At 42.0% G+C, this 22,246-nt stretch overlaps 1 protein-coding gene across 1 annotated transcript in view; it reads left to right on the top strand.

The window, feature by feature from the left end:
• The first annotated feature begins 6,847 nt into the window (after positions 1–6,847).
• Positions 6,848–22,246, top strand: part of LOC147451186 (uncharacterized) — a 65,775-nt gene continuing 50,376 nt past the window's right edge. The window contains exons 1-2 of the mRNA XM_086520144.1: positions 6,848–7,564; positions 8,293–9,411. Of these exons, the coding sequence (XP_086376270.1) occupies positions 7,496–7,564; positions 8,293–9,411 (1,188 nt within the window). The 5' untranslated portion in view covers positions 6,848–7,495. The remainder of the gene's footprint in view (positions 7,565–8,292; positions 9,412–22,246) is intronic.

Here is a 22,246-nt window from a genome sequence, read left to right on the forward strand (position 1 = left end):
TGGAAACTCGTAGAGTTTTCCATGTCTTTGGGGCTTCTCCATTGCCACGAAGGCTAGCCCACCATTGACGAGCTGATTTTTGGAAATACATAGCTACATGGCGTAGCTTGGAGGACTTTGTGAAGCCCTCGTCCCCAAAGGCCGCATCAAATTGCTGGATGAAGGCCAACACTTTGTCGGTAGCACCAAAGGTGCCATCGTAGGTGAGAAAAGAGATACTCTTTCCTCCCTCCTTGAACTTCTTTAGCTTTTGTGACCTTCGCCATGCAGGAAATGATTTGCGATGTCCTCCCCTCTTGTATTCTCTAGGAGAATAGCCATAACTTTCATCGAAAGAGGAGGAAGGTGAAGAAGAAGGAGAAGAGGGTGACCTTTTCCTAGCCCTTTTCTTCCTTTGTTTCCTCTCTTGCCTTTCAGAGTGATGAGGAGAAGGACTATAGGTTTCTCTTTTCCTCTTGGGAGGAGTAGGCGATCATCTAGACCGCCGTCTTCGTGGAGCCACCTCTTCAAAAGAACTTAGACTTTCATTGCTTTCTTTCTCTTTGGATTCCTCCTCTCGAATGGGAGAGAGTCTTCTTTTGGGGGTCTCTTCAAGAGGCCTCCTAAGCTCTCTCTCCTCTGGGAGAGGAAGGGAAATTCCATAAGCACGAAGTTGTTGAGTAACTTCGGCTTGCAAAGCAGGGTTGCCCATAGCTTGCTGCAACCTAGCGACGAGATAATTCACAAACATGGGAGCATCATCATTAGCACCTTCATGTGCAAAATCAAAGCTATCAATGTTCATTCTACTCTCTTGATTATTGTCAGCCATGTTAACAAAATTTATGTTTATACTTAGTGTATGCTTTGGCAGTTCAAAACCTTAGTTGCCACTCCTCTTAGCCTTTGAAAATCGGCTCTTGAGAGTAGAGGAGTAGGTCTAACATAGCAGAGTTGCCAAGGGCTAGCTCCTTTCGGACTTCTTATGGCTCAATAATGGTAAAGCCGTAGGCAAGTCTAAAAAGACTCCATTATTAAGTCCAAAGCTCTCGAGGTGTGCATCATCCCCCACATAGTGGGCTTAACAAAACCGATATTAGATCCCAGTTCCACTTACTCTATTATAATTAACAACATCAACCATTTATAGGCTACTTAAGGACCTCTCTTCTTAAGCAAGAAAAGAGAAACCAAATGCTCTGATACCAATGTAATGGAATTTGCCTATTCAATTTGAGAGTAGCGGAATTTAATGAGAGTACTTTCAAGAAATGATTTTGTGAGGATAGCGGGTAGACATAATTGAAGATAGCAACATAATTATAGCAATTAGTTAACTTGGCATGGACAATACTTTTGCACGAGAGAGAATTTAGAGAACATGACAACAGTTGAGGACCGGATTTATGTAGAGCCGGTCCCCCCTCCAATAGGCATTTGTATTATGATTTCTCCCATAAAGAGAGACTTGTTACAATACATTCTTTGTGTTCCTTGTGACCTAGGTGAAGCAATGAAGATGGAAAGCTTCATGCATCACCATCATAGCATAACCTAAACTTGAAGAAAGCTTTAACTATACCAAGCCTCAGTCCCAAGACCTCAAACACCTTCGAAGGTGGAGAGAGCTAGCAGGGAATGAGGGTAGGGAAGAGGAAGAAGAAACATTTCATACGAGAAAGAGCTAGTTCCTCACTTATCATAACTCTTGTGCTAGCATACATAATAGCATAGTAATGAAGAAGAAATAGATGGCAAGCTCAAGCATTGAAGCATGGCTCTTGGATGGATTTGCACTCCATAGCCAAGAGTGTTGGTGTAGGCTCTCAACCTCTACTTGCTTGGAGAAAGAGAGGGAGTTCTTGCACTTTGCATAGTACACAATGAGAGTGTTTGTGAGTGTGTGTGGGTGAGTATACCCCCTAAGCACCCCCCTAGCTTGCTTGGGTCGACCCCCCCTTGTAACTCATGCTTGAAGCTCATTGGACCCCTCCAGGCCTAGCCAATCACAAGCATGAGCCATTACAAGCAACATTGGTAGCCTTGGGACAAGTGTCCCCCTTTCCCCTTTGAGAGAGAGGACTTGATAAATGCAAAATCAATTAATTAAATATCCTAAATTATCATTGGACCCCTTGGGTGGCCAACCAATAGGCTTCAGGCACACCATGAGGGCAACATGGGGAGGAACTTGACAAGTGTCCTTGCTGCTTCTTCAAGCTGGGGCTTCCCTTGTGTGTGTGTGTGTGTGTGTGTGTGTGTGTGTGTGTGTGTGTGTGTGTATTCTCTCTCATCCCCCCCCCCCCCCCTTGTAGGCTCGCCCCCCTCCTTGTAGGGATATTTTTGACTTTGGATGAGTTAGCATCTTAGTCATCAAGCATGACTAAGCACTTGAAGTAGGGGGTGTTCCCACAAGCATCTCAGGCAAGCTTCTCAAGGCACCTCAAGCACCTTAATCATGCACGAAGTCAAGCACCTCAAGCATCTTAATCAAGCACCTCAAGCATGACAAGCACCTCAAGCAGGACAAGCACCTCAAGCACGACAAGCACCTTGAGCTTGGGCCGGGTTCCCACCTCAAGCTCAGCCCTAGCTTACCTAAGGTCAAAGGACTTTTACACACATTATTGGAGGTCTTCAATGAAGCTAACCCTAAGGTCTTATGCTCCATTGGTTAGCCTTGCTCTTGATAGACCATCTCCCATTTGGGCCCCTTTACTATTGGCCCGTGTTGAGATAGATCTATAAGCACATATCTATATCTTAACACTTGTTCCCATTTATTCTCCCACATTAAGTGATCAATTTAATATGAGAAAATCATTTGGGTTGGTTAGATATTAGATTTTATGACACATATCACCTCTATCTTTTTTGAATTAGCTTTAGATGTCTTATGCAAAGTTGTAGAGCTTGAAGATAGCTAAATTTTGATTAAGAAATTTTTTGCAATCCAAGCTTATACGAGTGAGTTATGATCGATTTATTGAAGACTGCATTTTTTCCCTTTTTCAAAAAATGGTAGCTTTGATTTTGTAAGAGGAGGTGGAAGAGTTCAAAGTAAGGGAGTGTGAACCTGAAGATTTAGCCTCTTTTGGGATTTTTGTCTCGAGTGGTTCACCTCTTAAACATGTAAGTTATCACGTGAGTTCAAATTAATGTTTTTTAATTGCCAAAATTTTAACATTTTAACATGATTATATCAATAGAAAGGGTTTTTTAATTGATTTTAGAGAAAAACTCGTAAATTTTTGAAGAAAAAGGGGTCATTTTATTACCTTAAGCATGTAAGTAAAGGGTTTTTTTAAAATACCCTTTGAACGCACGTTATATGATATAGTTTTTTTAAAGATACCCCCCCCCCGGTGTGTGCATGTATATATGTACAGGAGCACCCTCTTTGTCTCTCACACTCTCTTTTTCAGAGAGAGAGAGAGAGAGAGAGAGAGAGAGAGAGAGAGAGAGAGAGAGAGAGAGAGAGAGAGACGCTCTATAACTTAGGGCTACACTTCAATCTTAATAATTTTGATGATGATTTGTTCAAAGTCATAGTTTTGGTGCCATATAGAGTTGTCTTTGTAGTAGTTTCTTCATTGAATGAATGATGCGATGCATTGTATGCATGATGGTAATGATATGTGTGTGTGTGTGTGTGTGTGTGTGTGTGAGAGAGAGAGAGAGAGGAATAATAGTGCTACCTATATGTGATACTAAGGCTCTTAGTTTGCCATTCATATTGGAAATTGCTATGAGAGGAGAGAACCCTGCCATCTTCTTCAAAGGGGAATGCAAACTTTAATGACTCATCCAACTCCTCTTTGCCTACTTTTATCAAAGGTTCATCTTGTACCTTTGATAAAGAAGAGGAATGAAATTTCTCTTTATATCAATATAATGCATACAAAATTGGGGTCTATTCCCTGCCACACAAAGACACCCTCAAAATGATTTGAGTACTTTGGTTTGGCCCTCTCATGGGAATTGATCTTTGATCATCTTTGGATCCTCACTGAACCTGTTTTATCCTGTTTTATGTTTGTGCAAGTTACTATCATCAAGAACATAACAATTCTTTGTGCTCTAAGATTCAAGGTTTGTGTTTGTACCTATCTACTATCCTTAAATTGCAGTGTCTATCCAATATTTCATGTAATACGACCACCAATATTCCGTACACTAGGGTTGAAAAGTTTACAATATTGACTCAGTGACCTTAAGGGATTTATACTCTTCATTATCTATAATATAAACAAAAATAACCCGTTCCACATGAAGAGTAACAAGCTTCTAGGCACAATGTTATGCTTCAAATACTATCATACATAGCAGGGATAAAGGCGCTCCAAAAGGCACAAACCTAGGAATAAGTGGAGCCAACAAACACAATATTAAAATTTTTATTTTATTTTATTTGAGTTATCCTTAGCAAGTGCCTTTTGGAGGCCCTTTACTCTTGTTAGGTTGGCTATATTTTTAGCAAGGACATGGTACCTAGAAACTTGCTACCTTTGGTTACAACCAAGGGACCAAATAGACTTAAACTGTGTTTCTTGTCTCCTCATGGATGCAACAAAAGGGCTATCTTTTGGTAGACATATTCACTCTTTTGAGAGTAGTTAACATCTATTTGTCAAAGTGTGTCAAACTCATCTTTGTCTTTGGAAGTTTGGATACATTTCTTTTCTTACTCTTCTTCTTTAGCTTTTTGGTTTTGTTTTTTTCTTATATTCTTATTCTACTCATTTGAGCCTTCAAAGTTTGTGTGTTTGAATCAAAGGATGCTCATCATAATCACGATTTTGAGTGTTATTCTGACCCTAAGTTAGAATGTTTCCCATTATCCTTCGTTAAATCATTGTATTACTTTGTGTCATTTACCTAACCCAAATCATTATGCTCTCTATTTAGCGGAGAAGACTAGGTTATCGAGTCCCAATGAACTTGAAAACATACAAACACCTAATGATAGAAATCGCCCTTGATATATGCTTATGTGTCATCTTGTTATCTGCTAAAAAGTGTATCATTATTGGGACTTTCTTGTCTCTAATCCTTCAAGAAGCCTCAAAAAATCAATTTTCTATACTCGAGCACTAAGACAAATTTTGAAAGATATTGATCTTGGTATCAATTAATGCACCTTTTTAAGAGGAATCCAACTCAATTTCCAAATCTTGAAAATGAATAGATATGCAAAATCCCTCCCAAAACTATTATTTTTTAGCTTGGTGTCTCTAGTATGGCTACTTTACCCTATAAGGGCTTCCTTGTTCCCGTATAGACAAACAACTTGCCCCAAATTTTTTTCGCTTGGATGGGACTTTCTTTAGCAAAAGCTTGCTACTAGTAAGCTCAAATTTTTTTATTTTATTTTTTCTGTGTATAGTCCTCTATAAGTAGTCAATTGGTGTCTTTTCTAGTAATGGTGGAGCATGAGTTTTGATCGTAAAGTAAGCTTCACCATATTATGTGAATGCACATTCTCCTTGCATATGCCATTTAGATGGCTTGTGTAACAATTGGTTGTGAACTCACTACATGAGCATCATGTTCTTCCTTCTTGACCTTCAAGTTGGATCTATGAGGAGGTTGTGCAATTGGTCCTTATTCCTTGGCCAGGGTTGACTTTTGACATGCATTGTAACCCTTCAAATTTCCAAGGTTTTACATATTTTTTGAAGGCTAGATCACAGTTTTACATGTAGAAATGGGCAAAATACCCAACAACGGGTAAAATGCTTGTAAAAAATCAGCCATATCGTTCACTACAACTTTAGGCTAACTTGTGACGTACGTTCTTATAAGTGTTGCACTCAAAACATGGGATGAAGATTAGCAAGTTGTTTTAAGTTTCTTGTTTAGGTAGGCCAAATGATTTCTTTGTTCTAGTTGGTCGTCTTGATATTAGACCTTCACGTTGAATGGTACTGTCAGGTTCTTAGGGTATGCCCACATGCAGGGAAACAATTATGAGTTACCCCCTCCCTCCTCCACTAAACTGCACCTCAAAAGGTGCAATTAGAGTTTGGGCATCTTACCCCCTCCCTTCCTCGTGTGTATACGTGAGGAAACATCCCATCAAGTGTTGCTTCTTTCCTTTTTAACAATTACCCCCCTTCGTGGAGACTCCTAGATCTATTAGAGTCATAGGCTCTTTTAAAAAGGAAAGTAATATTTGTTGCACTTGTGATCTAATCTTTTGATCGTGAACTCATGCGAGCACATCGTATTGGCAAATGTGGCGTATCACCATAGCCAAATATTTGATCACCTTCAATACCTTCGTGTGGTGTCAAGGGTGTGAAGTTGTTTGTGTTTTGATGCTTCACCATAACAGTTGGCTTACTTTTCATTTTGCCTCCAATTTCCTCACTCTTTTTGGGAGAGATTGATCGGCTATTTGATCGTCATATTTGGTGAATTGCAAAGCACTACCCAATCGACGTAGCCCTAATCTAAGCAAATATTGCCTCATGTGAAACAACTCAAACATGATGATGGAGGCATGATGCTAGCTAAAAAGGCCAAACCCAAGGGAAGTCATATTTTCCCAAACCTTATGTCCTTGATACGTTATAACACACTTATAAAGAAGTGGGATTGTAAAGAGACATGTATGCGTCCAAAAGTTATAAAAGAAAGGAATTTTATCATATAAGATTCATAAAGATCTTATCATCACTCTAAAGGAGCTAGCTTGGTTGGTTGAGCACTCAATTGCTGTGGCCTGGGTCATGGGCTCGACAACGGCCAAGTGACCTTGGTAGCGCTCATAGACGTTTGCTTCAACTTGCATGGGATTTGTGCAATTGAAACAAAAAGGATATTATCATCATTGTCTAAACAACCCTTGGGTGGGTAGATTTGCGGTGCTTGACCTTTGATTGCTTCACCTACGAGGTTCGGGTTCTCCAACGGGCGCACCGGATGCTTTGACGAAAAACCCGACCCCACGAGCAGAAACTCTACCTGTCCTAGAGACTCATTATAAAAACCATTCCATTTGGAAAAGCCATTCCATCATCGATTGTTGCATACATTAAATTTTAATAATTGTGGAGTGTTAAATAAAAACCGTTGGGGGGTGGCTTCCAAGGTGGCGGTCTCAATACTCAGTAACCAGTTGTGACACTTGGGCAAGACAATGGCTGCCTTGCTTTAGAGAGAGAGAGAGAGAGAGAGAGAGCGCCTAGAGGTCTCAGCTTTGCCTGCATGAGTCTTTTCTGTCATTGAACTTTTGCGTTCGTGCTTGCATTTGTGTGTGTGTGTGTGTGTGTGTGTGTGTGTGAGAGAGAGAGAGAGAGAGAGAGAGAGAGAGAGAGAAGAAGAAGAAGAAGAAGAAGAAGAAGGGGGCCTAGAGAGAGAAATGGCGGGCATTTCCTTCGCAGTGCTTTCCTTCTTGCAAGCAGAAGAGGAGGAGGAGGAGGAGGATGTAACGAGGATGAGGACGGTTGGCCGGCGCAAGCAATCTCTGCTCTTCATCTCTCTTCATCTGTGACTCCTTGGATCCCTGGCTATGGCAGCAGATCGCAGCCGCTCCCCCTGCAGCATTTCTCGGTCTTCCTCTTTCACTTTCGACTACGTGGTAAGCCTTCTCACACACAAATTCATTATTCGATGCGACTCTGCAGCGATGTCATGGGAGAAACCCAATCTCGCATTGCAGAATCAAACTTGCACTTCAACCAGACGAGTTTTGCATGGCCTTCCTTAAGTCTCAAAGTGGCTGCTTTCTGTGTTCTATGCATACTAGCAAGCTCAATCTTGCATTGGTTGTACAATAGTCTCCATTTGCGTTTGAATTTCACTCTGGACATGCTTTTCATTGTTTTCCTAATTTTCTACTTTTGCCACTAGCTTGCCTTCTAATACATCAATTATAGGCATTTGTTTGACTCATTGGCTACAGTGCTTCCCCCCTGATGCTCTTTTTTGCCACTGCATAACCTTTAGTCTTGTTGATGGCATTGCAGGGCAAGAAAAGTGGGTTTTCCTCGTGTCTTTAGAGAAGACGGAATTCTGTGTTAGAGAGTGAGAGTGATGAAGTCCGTGTCTAGACTTGAGTATCGAAGTAATCGATTCTTTAATTTTTGCATCATTTCAGTTTTGTCACCATGACTCTCTGTAATTCATGCACTGGTGGCACTTATTGTGAATGATTTTCTGAGAGCTACGAAAATTATGAGTTTTTGATAAATCGTAAACCCTAGTAATGGGAGATACAGCTGCGTTGTCGAAATTTGCATGGAGCTTTGATGCATTCATTTTTACAATGCTTAACATAGGCCATGTGTTCTTTTGCTGTTGTTTCAGAAGGGCTGGAAGAGTTGTTGGGGTGGATGGGGATGTTTTACACCCAGAAGACGACTTAAGTATCACTCGGCAGAGTCATCATGTTTGGTGCCTCAACCAATTCTGGGGGAAATTTCTGCTGCAAATGGGAGTCTAACATTAGATATGCTTAATCAGGTTGCATTTCTGCCACCGGTGATGAGTGCCCCTCCACCGTCCCCGCTGTCTTTTGGTGCAACACTTGATAGTACATCATCTCAACTATCAACAGCCAACCTGTTTAGTCTCTTTCCAGAACATGCAGAAAGAGTTGGCAACCATTATGGTTTGCCATTTGATGCTAACAAATCAGAGTCACATGTTGGGCTATTTGTGCTCGATGATGCTCTAGCGACCCCTCCCATTCATTCCACTTTAACCACGGCGACTGCCACTCCTCTTTCAACAGCTCCTTTTACACCTCCTCCTGAGCTTGCTCACCTCACAACACCTTCATCACCAGAGGTTCCATTTGCACATCTACTTGAAACTTCTGTAACAGAGTTCAGAAGCTCTCTTTCTCAAAAGGTTGAACATCTTAGCCTTCATACTTTTCCAGCTGCTCAATTCCAGCTTACACATCGGCTTTATCCATGTAGTCCAATTGGTCAGTTAGTAACGTTCAATTCTGGAGCTTCAAGCCCACAGGCATTGTCACCTATGCGAGAAGGATTTTCCTTTGAGAAAGGAACAAGTTGTACCAATGTTGTAACCAACTGCTTCCTTTCAGCTCTTGAAGATTCATCTCTTGAAGACTCTGGATTGACAACTTCTGAGAGTGTTTGCAACACGCCAATTAGTCTGAAGCAAGGCCAGCAGAAAGGCCATGCTGGGAGCACTATTGTTGCTGATGTTTTTGAACAAGAAGACCCAAAGTCTTCTCCCTTTGCACTTCATACCTGCAGCAAAAGATTTGGGCACAAGAGACAAGAGAGTGAAGAGTGCTGCCCTAGGTGTGGAGAGCTATCAGCCAAGTGCAGGGACCTGTCTGAAGCTTTGGAGCAAACCAGGGAAAAATTAACTCTTGTTGAGACAAAAGTCAACTCCATCGATCAAAGAGAGAGAAAGTTTAAGCAGCTAATGCAATGGATGCAGTTGAGTGTAAGTTAAATGCACCCAAGTTATTACCTGTATGTAAATTACCTTTTTATATTCATTTGGAGTAACTGTATATTGTGCTTAGGGCAAAGTTTTATGAAGTCTGCTATGTTCAGGCTTTGGTACAATTTTTTCTGAATCCTTGTTTGCGACTATCAATGCAATGTTTCATTTGGTGCTTGTGTCGTAAAGTGTTGTGTATTGCTTTGCTTTAATGTTGTACATTACCTTGCTCACAAAGCAGAGATAATGACTGATGATTGGGTATTCAGTTTTTCTATATATGAAAAAACGTACAAAGGTTAGCCAAATTGTCGATGAACAATAAAGCATTTGTGGCCCTCCAATATATCTTTCTTGCACAACGGTATAATACAAGACAGTGGAGTACAATGGGAAGGGCTCAGCCGTAGAAAGTGCTCTCTTCTTATGTGCGCACATGTGATGTTTTTTTCGAGCAAGGCCCCTGGCCCTGCATTTGTAGGCTTGAGGGCTTCTTTCAAGAATAGAAGCCAAAAGAAAATGCAGGAAAATTAGAGCTTTACAGTATTTCACAACGATAAGCAAGAAGAGAGAGGAAAAGCACCAGCTGGCAGTGCTAATTTTCTGAGAGAGAGAGAACCAGCTAGAAAGAAAATCAGTGAAAAAATAAAGAGAGAGGGAAAATTAGTTGGAGTGAGGAATATAGATGCCAAAGTCTAAAGGTTTAGGCAGACGTGAGTGATGGCTATGTCTCAAAGTGAGAGAGCTAGCTGCAAACACCTTGGGTGCATTCAAAAAGCTTTCGTGGCCCAAGTCAGATCTCCCTTGTTATTTGAAGTCAAATCATGTGTACACTTCCAATGCATTTAAATTTACATTGGATCTCATCAGAGGCCACTCTCCCAACTCATGCCTCTTTCAATGCAATCGACTACCTGGAGTCCATGTGATGGTATCAAAACATGCAATCAACCAGATAGTATGACCGATGCATGCCGTCGGCCTGACTGACCATTTCAAGATCCATTTACACAGCTTTATAAAGCCAGATTCATCCTGATATAACTTGTTCAGGTCTTCATGATCTTTCAAGTCTTCAGTACTCATCCATTGAGCATCCTCAGTTGTCGGATAATTCTTGAGCATACGCAAAAAAAAATTCGTCTGATCATGACAGGAAAGGATTATTTAGGACCAAAATAATTTCCTGGTTGACCATCATTCGAGGACTCCTTAGGTATATTTTTGTGACAGGGTCTTAGAAGAAAAAGAGTCACATGAGATTCATTGTACATCCTCTAATGATTGCCAGTTTGTCAAGGATTTATAAGGGACCATAGAAGCGTCTGCTAAGCTTGGATCAAGCCTTTCCTTTCCTTTCATTTACTGTACACTTGGTCCACAATTGATTTGGAAACTGCCTGTGCATTTTATCACTTAAAAGCCCACAACCTTTTAGGTTCAAAAGCCACAAAATTCATTTACTTTTTCAACTGCCATATGGCCAGCCATGTCAGCCTGCCTTTTCCGCTGCATAATACGGTGCAATTTTCCGGGCAGCCTCGGTCAGATTTTGATTTCTTTGGGTCTTATGCATGTTCAGGTCGACTTTATGCATTCCCTTTAGGTCCCAAACGGTCATGCCACATCATCCATTTGTTACATACTCCCCCATGGAAGAAAGTTAATTGGCGTCAATTACACTTGCACAATCAATCCGAATCTTGGACTTCATGAATATATACCAATGACCATCCCCACTAGACAGCAGATTCATGCATCAACACAAAATCTAGTGGATATGTGATCACAGTGCATCAAGACATTTGTGAAAGACCAGTGAGATTTAGATGTATGACTGAGAAGATCACTATGTTGGAAGCTGGAAAATTGACAGATCTGAAAAGGATGAGATGACTAGACAGAATGTGATTGTGGAACTCTATCTCATCCAAGCCAGAAGTTTCGATGCACTAGAGTCAAATGCTATAGAATGCCATGCCAATGCCAATGCATATGCCATAGATTCACACTTCACAGATGCATTCGCATGAACGTAAATAATAAAGCTCTTCCACATCTGTATGGTACTTAGATTCAGGTCTGATTTTCCATTTACGCCTATATGGTACTTAGACTTTTATCAATGTAATAGCATTCCTACTGTTGGAATTAGGGTTGCAGAGAAACACACAGCTTGGAGAAGACGAAGGAAGCTCAAGGTACACAATAGAGAGTGTATTCCTTAGTGTGCAATGGAAAGATAGATAGCCCTAGAGTGATGGGCGTATATACAATGCACGGGGGAAAAAACCTCCTAAAGAGGGAAAAAATGCCCCGGCGGTCCTAGTGTGTTCACACACATCACTACCACATGTATATGGTAACAAATCCCCCCTGGAGTGATGCGGTGAACGAGAGCTGGCACATGAGTAAAGGGAAGTGCCATGCCCTGAGGACAGGATCAGTCCACAAAGGGGAGTAAGCCCAAAGCTTTGCGGAAAGCTTCAAGCTTCTCACGAGACAATGCCTTTGTGAAAAGATCTGCAAGGTTGTCCTGTGTTGGCACATAAGCCAAGCTGATCTCTCCTGCTGAGAGCCTCTCCCTGACATAGTGGTAATGCACCTCAATGTGCTTTGTGCGAGCATGAAAAACTGGGTTCCTCGCAACTGCCAATGCGCTCTGACTGTCAGTGTAGATAGTGTTGGCAGTGTCCTGTCCAACACCCAAGTCAGCCATAAGGCGTCTGAGCCATACACACTCAACCGTAGCTGTGAAGACTGCCCTGTACTCAGCCTCACAACTCGAAGTGGCCACAGTAGGTTGCTTCTTGCTCAACCATGATATACATGAACTGCCAAGCATGAAGCAAAAACCACTTGTGGACACTCGCGTGTCAAAACAACCAGCCCAATCTGAGTCCGAAAAAGCATGTAAGTCTGGCGGCAATGATCCCCCCTTGGGATAAAACAAGCCAAGATGTAAAGTGCCACTAAGGTAGCGGAAAATCCTCTTGACAGCCTGCCAATGCTTAGACCCTGGGCTATGCATAAATCTGCTGACCTGCGAGACTGCAAACTGAATATCTGGCCTCGTGTTGCATACATAAATGAGGCAGCCAACAGCAGTTTGGTAAAGAGTGACATCAGCAGGATCGCCAGCATCATGTAGACTCAACTTCAAACCTGTTTCCATGGGAGTGGCAATAGGTTTGCAATCCTCAAGTCCAAACTTACATAGCAATGTCTCTATGTAACTTTTCTGACACAAGGCAATACCACCATCACACTGCTTAAACTGTATACCCAAGTAATGATGCAACAGCCCCAAATCTTTCATCTTGAAAGTAGCATTCAAATCAGCCTTAAATTCAGCAATATGTCTCTCATTTGGTCCAGTGATCAGCAAATCATCAACATAAAGAACCACAATGAGAAATACATCATCCTCACGCTTTACATACAATGTGCTTTCTGTTGGACTGTTACGAAAGCCTCGTTTAACCAAATGAGTGTCAGCTTTCTCATACCAAGCACGAGGAGATTGCTTCAACCCATACAAAGCCTTCTTACATTTGCACACTTTGTCCTCTTGTCCTTTTATGACAAAACCGCGAGGCTGCGTTACATAAACTTCCTCAAATATGTCACCATTCAAGAAAGCAGTAACAATGTCTGATTGATGTACATCCCAACCAAAATGAGCTGCCAATGCACATAGAAAACGCACAGTACTCATACGACAAGTCGGAGCAAAAGTCTCTTCATAATCTATGCCTTTTTGTTGTGCATAACCCTTTGCAACAAGTCGAGCCTTATGGCGATCGATCTCACCATCCGGCTTGCGTTTCAACTTGTAAACCCACTTGGTACCAATGGCCTTTTTGCCAGGAGGCAAATCACATAAAGTCCATGTGTCATTCTCTATAAGTGCATCATATTCTGATTTCATGGCAGCAATCCAATTTTCTGAATTCTGTGCTTCATCAAAAGACAGAGGCTCCTCAACATCATGTAAACTAGACACAGCCAAAGCATAACAATCTGATGCATAAGATGCATGGCGAGAGCCTGAACGAGTACGACTAGATAAAGGTGCATCCAATTTACTGTCACGCAAAGTGTGCACCAGCCATTTTGGCATACCTCTAGCCTGCTCATTTTCAGCCCTTTCCTCATCAAGTACATCATGTACATCTGCATCAGTAATAGGCTGTTCTAAAACATTTTCAGAAACCCCCATAGGCTGTACATTTGCCTCATTGGAACTTACATTCGTATTTCCACCACTGAAAAGAGGCAACAAAGTGTCATAAATGTCCTGTGAGCTTACATTACTGTCTCTAGTACATGACAGCAAGGGTTGAACAGAATCTTCCACAAACACTACATCCCGTGAAACCAAAATACGTTTTGTTTGCGGATGATACAACCTGTAACCTTTGCTTTCAGCACTATAACCAACAAAAATACATTTGACAGCCTTATCATCCAATTTTCTGCGCTGCACTTGTGGCACCAAAGCATATGCCAAACAGCCAAAAACACGCATGTGCTCAATAGAAGGTTTTCTATCATGCCATGCTTCATATGGAGTAATAGACTGCAAAGCTTTCGTAGGACACTTGTTAAGTACATAAGTGGCACACATGATGGCCTCAAGCCAAAAAGAATGCGGCAAAGCTTGACTTTTGACCATACATCGTGCCATTTCCGTTAGTGACCTGTTTTTCCTCTCAGCAACACCATTTTGCTGAGGTGTATAAGGCACTGTACATTGGTGTTTTATCCCACGACTAGCCAGAAATGCATTAAATTCATGAGACATATACTCCCCCCCTCGATCGGAACGGAGGGTGCCCATAGTACATTTTGAGACATTTTCAGCCATAGCCAAAAATTGTTTGAAGCACATAAAAACTTCGGACTTCGCTTTAAGCGGAAATACCCACGCATGCCTGGAGTAATCATCAATGAAAGTCACGAAGTACAGGTAATTGCCCAAGGACGGAGTTTGCATGGGCCCACAAACGTCACTATGCACAAGCTGCAACCTGCATGTGGCCCTAACTGAACCATCCTTTGGAAACTTAGAACGCTGCATTTTACCCAGAATACAGCCTTCACAAACATGTTTGATAGGTGCTTCAAGAGACGGCAAAGAAGCAACCATATCAGATTTCTGCAAACGCAGCAAACTGGCAAAATTCAGATGACCAAAACGTGCATGCCAAAGTTTTGCATCTGAAATAGCCCTTGAATCTGCAACAGCATTTGCAAAATTTTGTCCACACTTGTCATACAAAGTGAGCTTATACAGCCCACGGCACAAAAGCCCAGATGCAACAATTTCATCACCAAAACTGAGATCATGAACTGTACATCTGTCATCCACAAATTTGACTACAAGTCCAAGTCTAGCAAGTGCGGATACAGACAAGAGATTCTTCTTGATCCCAGGTACATAAAGTGCATCAACAAGTGTGAAGGAACTGCCATTAGCAGCAGTGAGCACAATCTTTCCAACTCCCTGAACTGGATAAGAGGCGTTGTTGGCACAAGTGACTGAATTCCCATGAGGGACAGACTCGAGAGAGGTAAACAATTCACGATGTGAGGTAATGTGCTTTGTAGCACCACTGTCGAAATACCACACATGTGAATCTGCAGCAACTGACAAGCATGCATCATGGACAGCAGGATTGTAAGTGCACTCTGCGCTAAAAGCCCATTCTGCATCAACATCAGCATCACAATCTCCTTTCACAGAAGACTCAACAATGGCTGCATTTGTAGTGGAACCAGCATTTGCAGTGGAACCACCCTCTTTCTTCTTAGCCTCTTTGGCCTTCAACTTAGGACACGACTTGATCAAGTGATCATTGGCTTTACAATAATGGCAACGCATCTTCTTTTTGCCCTTATCACCAGAATTGCCAGTCGAAGTGCTGCCAACAGAAGCATTAGGAACAGAATTTTTGCCACTCGCAGCAGAACCATAAGAAGTGGCTGCATTACTGTTACCACCCTTTCTTTGAGAGGCAATAAAAGCCTGTTCAACTGCACGCTGCCTAGTCCTGTTTTTTCTAGAAAGTGACTCTTGCAACAGCAATGTGCATAATGCATCAAACTTGACAACTTCAGGATTTCCTTGGGTCATCAGTCTCCAAGTACTAGCAAAAGTCTGGTAGGAATCTGGTAAGGCATCAAGAACAGTCTGCACAAGGGAACTGTCAGAAATGACTTCACCTGCAGAAATGAGTTGCTCATTGATATCCTTGACACTAGCAAGGAAAGTGTCCATATCATCTTCCTCATGCATAATCTTCGACTCTAGCTCTTTACGCAGCAAAGCAATTTTAGCCTCATTGCGGCTTGCATAAAGACCTGCTAGAATATCCCAAGCCTGTTTTGCAGATTTTGCTGAACGGATGTGAGGAATAATGGTGCGCTTCACAGACAACGCAATCAATGCATGAGCCTGCGCATCCTTAACATCCCAACGAGCTTGTTCTGCTGTAGGCAAAACAACTCTAACAGCTGCAATCCTTGCAGCAAGACCTGCAACATCCTCAATATCTCCTACATCTTCAGAACCAGGACGTACATCAATGCCCTGCACAATGTTCCAGACACCTTTTGACACAAGAACGTGTTGCATCATATAAGCCCACATAGGGTAGTTGTCCCCATCCAACCTGTCCTCAGCAGCAAACATCTTGAACACATCTGTGTTGTTGTTGTCAGCCATGGTAAATGCTGCACCTGATGTGAAAACTGCCCGAAAATAGGAGAAATGGAGCGGGAACAACTTGTGCTATATAGCACAAACCGTAGAAGACTATAAGGCACCTGTTATGCAGAAAACGGCACTGACAGAAAATCTGCACAAAATGACGAAATAACCTGTGCAGTACTGCCCGTAGTGGAAACGGAGGCCGAAATGAGCCCAAATCAAAATTCTGAGCAGACCAAGCTCTTCGAGCTTTCCCAAAATATTTGTCGACCTGCGAACGCTTGCCAAAGCTCACTGAAATCGGAGAAAGTGAGCAGGCGTGTGCTGGAGCAGCTGGCGACTAAGCCCGGGAGGACGTGACCTGCTCTGATACCAATTGTTGGAATTAGGGTTGCAGAGAAACACACACAGCTTGGAGAAGACGAAGGAAGCTCAAGGTACACAATAGAGAGTGTATTCCTTAGTGTGCAATGGAAAGATAGATAGCCCTAGAGTGATGGGCGTATATACAATGCACGGGGGAAAAAACCTCCTAAAGAGGGAAAAAATGCCCCGGCGGTCCTAGTGTGTTCACACACATCACTACCACATGTATATGGTAACACCTACCATATCCAATCAAGTATCAAACAAATATATTCTCAAACAAATTATCGATATATAAAAAAATAAAAGTTTGAAGAGAAAATCATTCACAATCTTTCTCGTTAGTCTGACTCGGAGGGTCATCGGCTTTCCATCCCGTTGCAATCGTTGTCGAATAGCGATGCTAGCAGCATACTAATGATGCCAAGGCATCCCCAAATGCATCACAATGGCCCAATTTCATTTTATGAAATCGATTTTTCCATGATATCCCGAGATGGTAACTGTAATGGAGCCTATAGTGGTGTGACGTTGCTAATGTCTCCGGTAGTTAACTCTGCCAGGATCTGCGGGAGCTTGTTATGAACATTGTTTATCTGCTTTATGAGGACAAGGGTAGGAAGTGTGTCCTGTTTGAAAACATTGGATACACTTGCCTTCTTGTTGAAGAGTTGTTCGTTGCCTTTTAAGATTTCGTGCTCGTTGTTGTTTAGGGTGACTCGAGGGATCTCTAGAAGTTAGTCGTCAACGATGAGTTTGATTGTCACAAAGTGATGATATGTCAGGCCGGTACTCGAACACCCGAACAGAAGAGCATACACAAAGCCCGAGGAAAATGGCGTGGCATCTCGAGAATTGCGTCACAAAATGCAGGTCGTATGGTGTTGACGTCGCAGAGTGCTTTTTGGGCATCGATTTCTGGGCAGTTGACTTGAGAACTTTTGGAGGGCGACTTGTTTTTAGCAGAGCCTACTTTTGGAGTGGCTCTGCATTTGTAATAGTTTCTTTTGTAAGCAATGCCTATAAATTAAGGCCCAGGGAGCCTACTCTAGTGGATTAGTGCATGGTTGCACAATTGCAGGGTAGACTCCTCAATAGTTGTATTTTGTGATTATTAAAACAAAGAAGTATCGGAAGGGGTGTTAGACTTTGGGGCCAAAGTATCTATAAGTGAAACTTTGCTACTTCGTCTTGCGACTACACTGTGTTTTCAAGTTGAAGTGCTATAAGTTTTTAATTATGTTTGGGTGTCTGCTATGGATTTACTGCCTTGTCATTGCCAAGCTAATTACAGTGCTATACGAGCTTCAATCAGTTCTTCTGCTATGGCTTATCAACGGCAACTTTGTTGAGGTTGAGTTGGAGGCTCAACTTGAAGAATCACCAATGGAGGATCCGAAACATGTAAATCTTTGGCGGAAATTGCAAGCTAGCACTTGTGCTAAGCGACTTTTGAAGTATTCATAGGATCCCAAATATTCCAAATATCTGAAGAGTCAACCAATGAGACATATACAAGAGGTGGCAGAAGGTCGTGGAGTCAAGGACCCTCCTCTCAAGTCGGCAATGAAAGTAAAAATCAAAGCCAAAAAGTGAAATGCATTCTTCTTTTGCGACTTCTTTCAAATAATTTGATCGAGTAGTAGAGCGCAAGGTCATTGATATGATGAAGCATTAATCATTTTTGCAAAGGACGGAAGTCCGAGTCTTTTCTCGACTATGTTGGCCGATAGTGGAATTTCGAGGATTTTCTTGAGAAGGGATCTAAAAGGAAACACCGTTGACGTGTTCTCTTCGAGGATGACTTGAGTTTCTTCTTCTTCTTCTTCTTTTGCTACTTCTAGTTCTCTCCGAGTGACGAAGTCCAAGAAAAGAAAGCACAAGAAAAGCACGTCAAGACAGCATCACAAATGGTCACACGGTTCAAATAATGGTATGTCTCCGTCCTCTGACCATTCAAATGACCGATCATATACTTTTGGTAAGAAGAAGAACCATTTGATTTGAGAAACAAAGTTTGACCATTTGGAGCCGAGAAAGGGAAAGAAAGAGTTCGAAGATGGTGGCTAGAGCGTCAAGTTTGACAACGTTCTTAGGCCACCAAGACACCAATAAAGCCTTGTCCTTTATTCAGCTAGTTGACACCACTTTCTCTGGAGGCAATTTTACTGAGGCTTTCAAGGTTCGCAAAGCGCCTTCATTCCTGAAGGGCAACGCGCAAATGTGTGGGTCAGTGCTCTTGTTTCATGGAAAGGCTCCACGATGATGGGTGAAGTCCAAAAATTTGTTTATATCCTTTTGGTTGACACCACAGTATGAAATTGATGTACTCACAGCATGGAATCACCTTCGCATGAAGGAAGATGATACCTTGTCTACCTACAGTCAGAGATACTTTCCAACTAGTAGCTTCTTTCCGGAAGGTGTCTCAAAAGGAATAGATGGAGATATATAGTTCGAGTCTACCCAAGGAAATACAATGCTGTTTTGTAAAGTAAAAAGCGGCTAGCATTCAACACCTTATAGGTCATGCTATGGACAGTTACTCTGTGTTTTCTGGTTCCTTGACTATGGACGAGCCAGTGTCCAAAGCTTTTGATAGAGACTCTTCCGAAGAAAGAAGAAGGGCTTCTTCAAAAAGAGTAACTCACAACCCCTTAGTTGTTTGGCAGCGAGCGGATACTACAAACAAGGAAATTGTTATGGGTGTGGTGAGTCGAACACATTTTTGCAAAATGTCCAAAGAAAGAGAAGAATGATAAGGACAAACCAAAAACTTCAAAAGCGTTTGAGGATAAATCAAAGAAAGGAAATGTTGGGTTAAGGCCCAAATGACCCCTTTTATGTACATTTTAAAGGTTACTAACCTTTGGCCAAGTTCGCATTGAACTTGGCCACTAACTTTAAATGGTCCTATACTTTTAATAAAGGGAATGTGAGCCAATTTGCTCACTTACTCATTCCCCTCAAAATCGTGTAGCGCTCTCTCTCTCCTTCTTTGTTCTCTAGCACCTCTCCTCTGCAGGCCATCGCCACCTCTCCAAGGCACAAGCCCTGCACATCTCCGCGTGCTCTATCACTTGCACACACTGCTGCGCGTTTATCAACTGGTATCAAAGCCAAATTAGGGTTTGCTTCCAAACCTGCAAACACTGATTTTCAGCTAAGAAGAACAACTTTCACGTGAGATTTTGCAATTTTATCGCCAAAGGACTCGTCCCCGAACACTTGAGGACTCCCGGCAAGTCAGATTGACCTAAAACAGGCTGAAATTAGGTCAAAATCAGCAAATTACAGGTTATGACAGCAAAATACAGGTTTTGCAAATCATGTATTAAGGTGTGGGAACATCTTTACTAGGTCCTCGCTACCCGAAAACAAAGAAATTGCCGAAAAACAGGTCTCAAAACAGGTGTTTTCAGCAAATTTCAGATTTATGCAGGTTTTTGCAAGTGTATTTTTGATGCATCTACATTGGGGCAAGTGCAAATTGATGCAATCTATGTACATTTGACAAGTTTTGGCTATGTGTGACCATTTGTGGCTCAATTTTTACAATTTGACGCTACAAATTGGGGCTTTTGCTCATACATGCTTCTAAAGGTTGTGCATTAGCCTTATGTATGTTCTGTGAGGCTAAAAACAACTAAAATTGTTGTTTTTGAGCACAAATTCACTCGCTGAAATTTCTTGCGCATAAATTTCAGAAATTGTTTTTTTGTGCCTAAATCGACCCATTTTGCCCCAAATTGCTCATGTGACCATTTGGAGCTGTAGTGCCTACTTCTGTGAGGTTGTACTCCGGTTTTGGTGCATTTTGCCCAAAAAATTCAGCGTATTAGCCCTCTTATTCGTGCAACTATGGCCTCATCTTCTTCTGATGTGAAGAATCTCTTCGAGATTAGGAGGTTTGATGGAACAGGTTTCGACCTTTGGAAAGACAGGATTCAAGGAATCCAATTTCTTAAGGATTGTGAAGGGACACTTGAACAGGTAAAGCCACAGAATATGTCGGATGAAGCATGGGTTAGCCTGAACAGGAAGGCAGTTACATGCATTAAAATGGCCATGACCGATGAGACGGTCATTGATTTGAAAGGTCTCACAAATGCTTTTGATGTGTGGGAGAAGTTAAAGGCGATGTATGAGAATACAACGCCTGTCAATCAAGTGTATTTGATGCGAAAAATTGTTGGCATGCAGCTAGATGAGTCCAAGAGCGTTGCAGAGCACTTGTCGTTGTTTACAGGTACTTTGTCGCAGTTATAGGATTTAGGTTTGCCTCCTTTTGATGATAAGCTAAAAGCTATCTTCTTGCTTATGACCTTACCTGATTCATGGGAAACATTGGTGGTTTAATTGTTGAATAACCCCAATTTGATGGTGTTAGGGGTTCTATCTTGAATGAGGAAATCAGGAGGAAAGCAGGTGGAGAGGGAGGCAGCTCTGCCAACATGGTTAGAGGCAGGACAAAGAAGAAGAATGTCTATGCACAAAGGAGTAAGAGTAAGAGTAAGGAAAGGGGAAATGCCAGCAAAGACAAGGGTGATGTGACTTGCTATCAGTGTGACAGGAAAGGTCACAAGAAACCCGATTTGCATGTACTACAAAGCCGAGTTAGAACGGAAAAAGAATGGCGGAGACAAAAAGAAAGAGAAGAAGGAAGTCAAGACAGATGCACAGGACAGCTCAAAGTACAAAGAGAACGCCAATGTGGCTTCTAGTGTTGTGATTGAGGAGCTGTCAGATGTAGAGGACATCTTGTGTGCCACTTTGTCAGATGATGATGCTTATGACCTTGATGCCTCTCTTAATGTTCATTCACAGGACATGCAGATCACCAAGAGTGATCTTATTGATGCTTTGTTGACTGTCAATGATGCATTATCCCAGACTTGGGATAGTTGATTCCAGTGCTTCATTTCATGTGACTCTTATCAAGGAGCGTTTCTCTACTTTTGATGCAGGCAAGCATAGCCATGTATACCTTGGAAACAATCATGCATGTTTCATTGAGGGTATTGGCACTGTGCATTGTTGGGTTAAAGGCTTAAATAACCCCTTTTTGTACATTTTTATACTTTGTTTAGGTTCATATTGAATGTGGACACATTTTTTAAAGGTCACTTATAATAAAAGTGGAAAACCCAAAACTCATTTATTGAGTTTTCCCCAAAAACGTGAGCTCTCTCTCTCTCTCTCTCTCTCTCTCTCTCTCTCTCTCTCTCTCTCTCTTCCTCTCTTCGTTCTGCTAGCGCTTCCCTTCTGCAGCACAGTGCCTCCGCTTCAAGCCTCAAGGCCTGCACATCTTCGCGTGCTCTATCACTTGCACACACCGTCGTACGCTCATCAACTGGTATCAGAGCCCAATTAGGGTTTTCTCCCAAACCTACAAACGCTATTTTTCAGCCAAGGAGGTAAACTTTCACGCGAGATTTTGCAATTTCATTGCCAAAGGACTCCTCCCCGGACACTAAAGAGCTCCCGGCAAGTCAAATTGACCTAAAACAGGTTGAAATTAGGTCAAAATCAGCAAATTACAGGTTATGACAGCAAAATACAGGTTTTGCAAATGATGTATTAAGGTGTGGGAACACTTTTGCTAAGTCCCCGCTACCCGAAAACACTGAAATTGCCGAAAAACAAGTTCTAAAACAGGTGTTTTCAGCAAATTTCAGATTTACGTATGTTTTTGCAAATGTTTTTATGATGCGACTACATTGGGGGAAGTGCAAATTGAAGCAATCTATGCAC

Source organism: Adiantum capillus-veneris, chromosome 9 (genome assembly GCF_014529385.1).
Source record: "Adiantum capillus-veneris isolate H3 chromosome 9, ASM1452938v2, whole genome shotgun sequence".
NCBI classification, from domain to species: Eukaryota; Viridiplantae; Streptophyta; class Polypodiopsida; order Polypodiales; family Pteridaceae; genus Adiantum; species Adiantum capillus-veneris.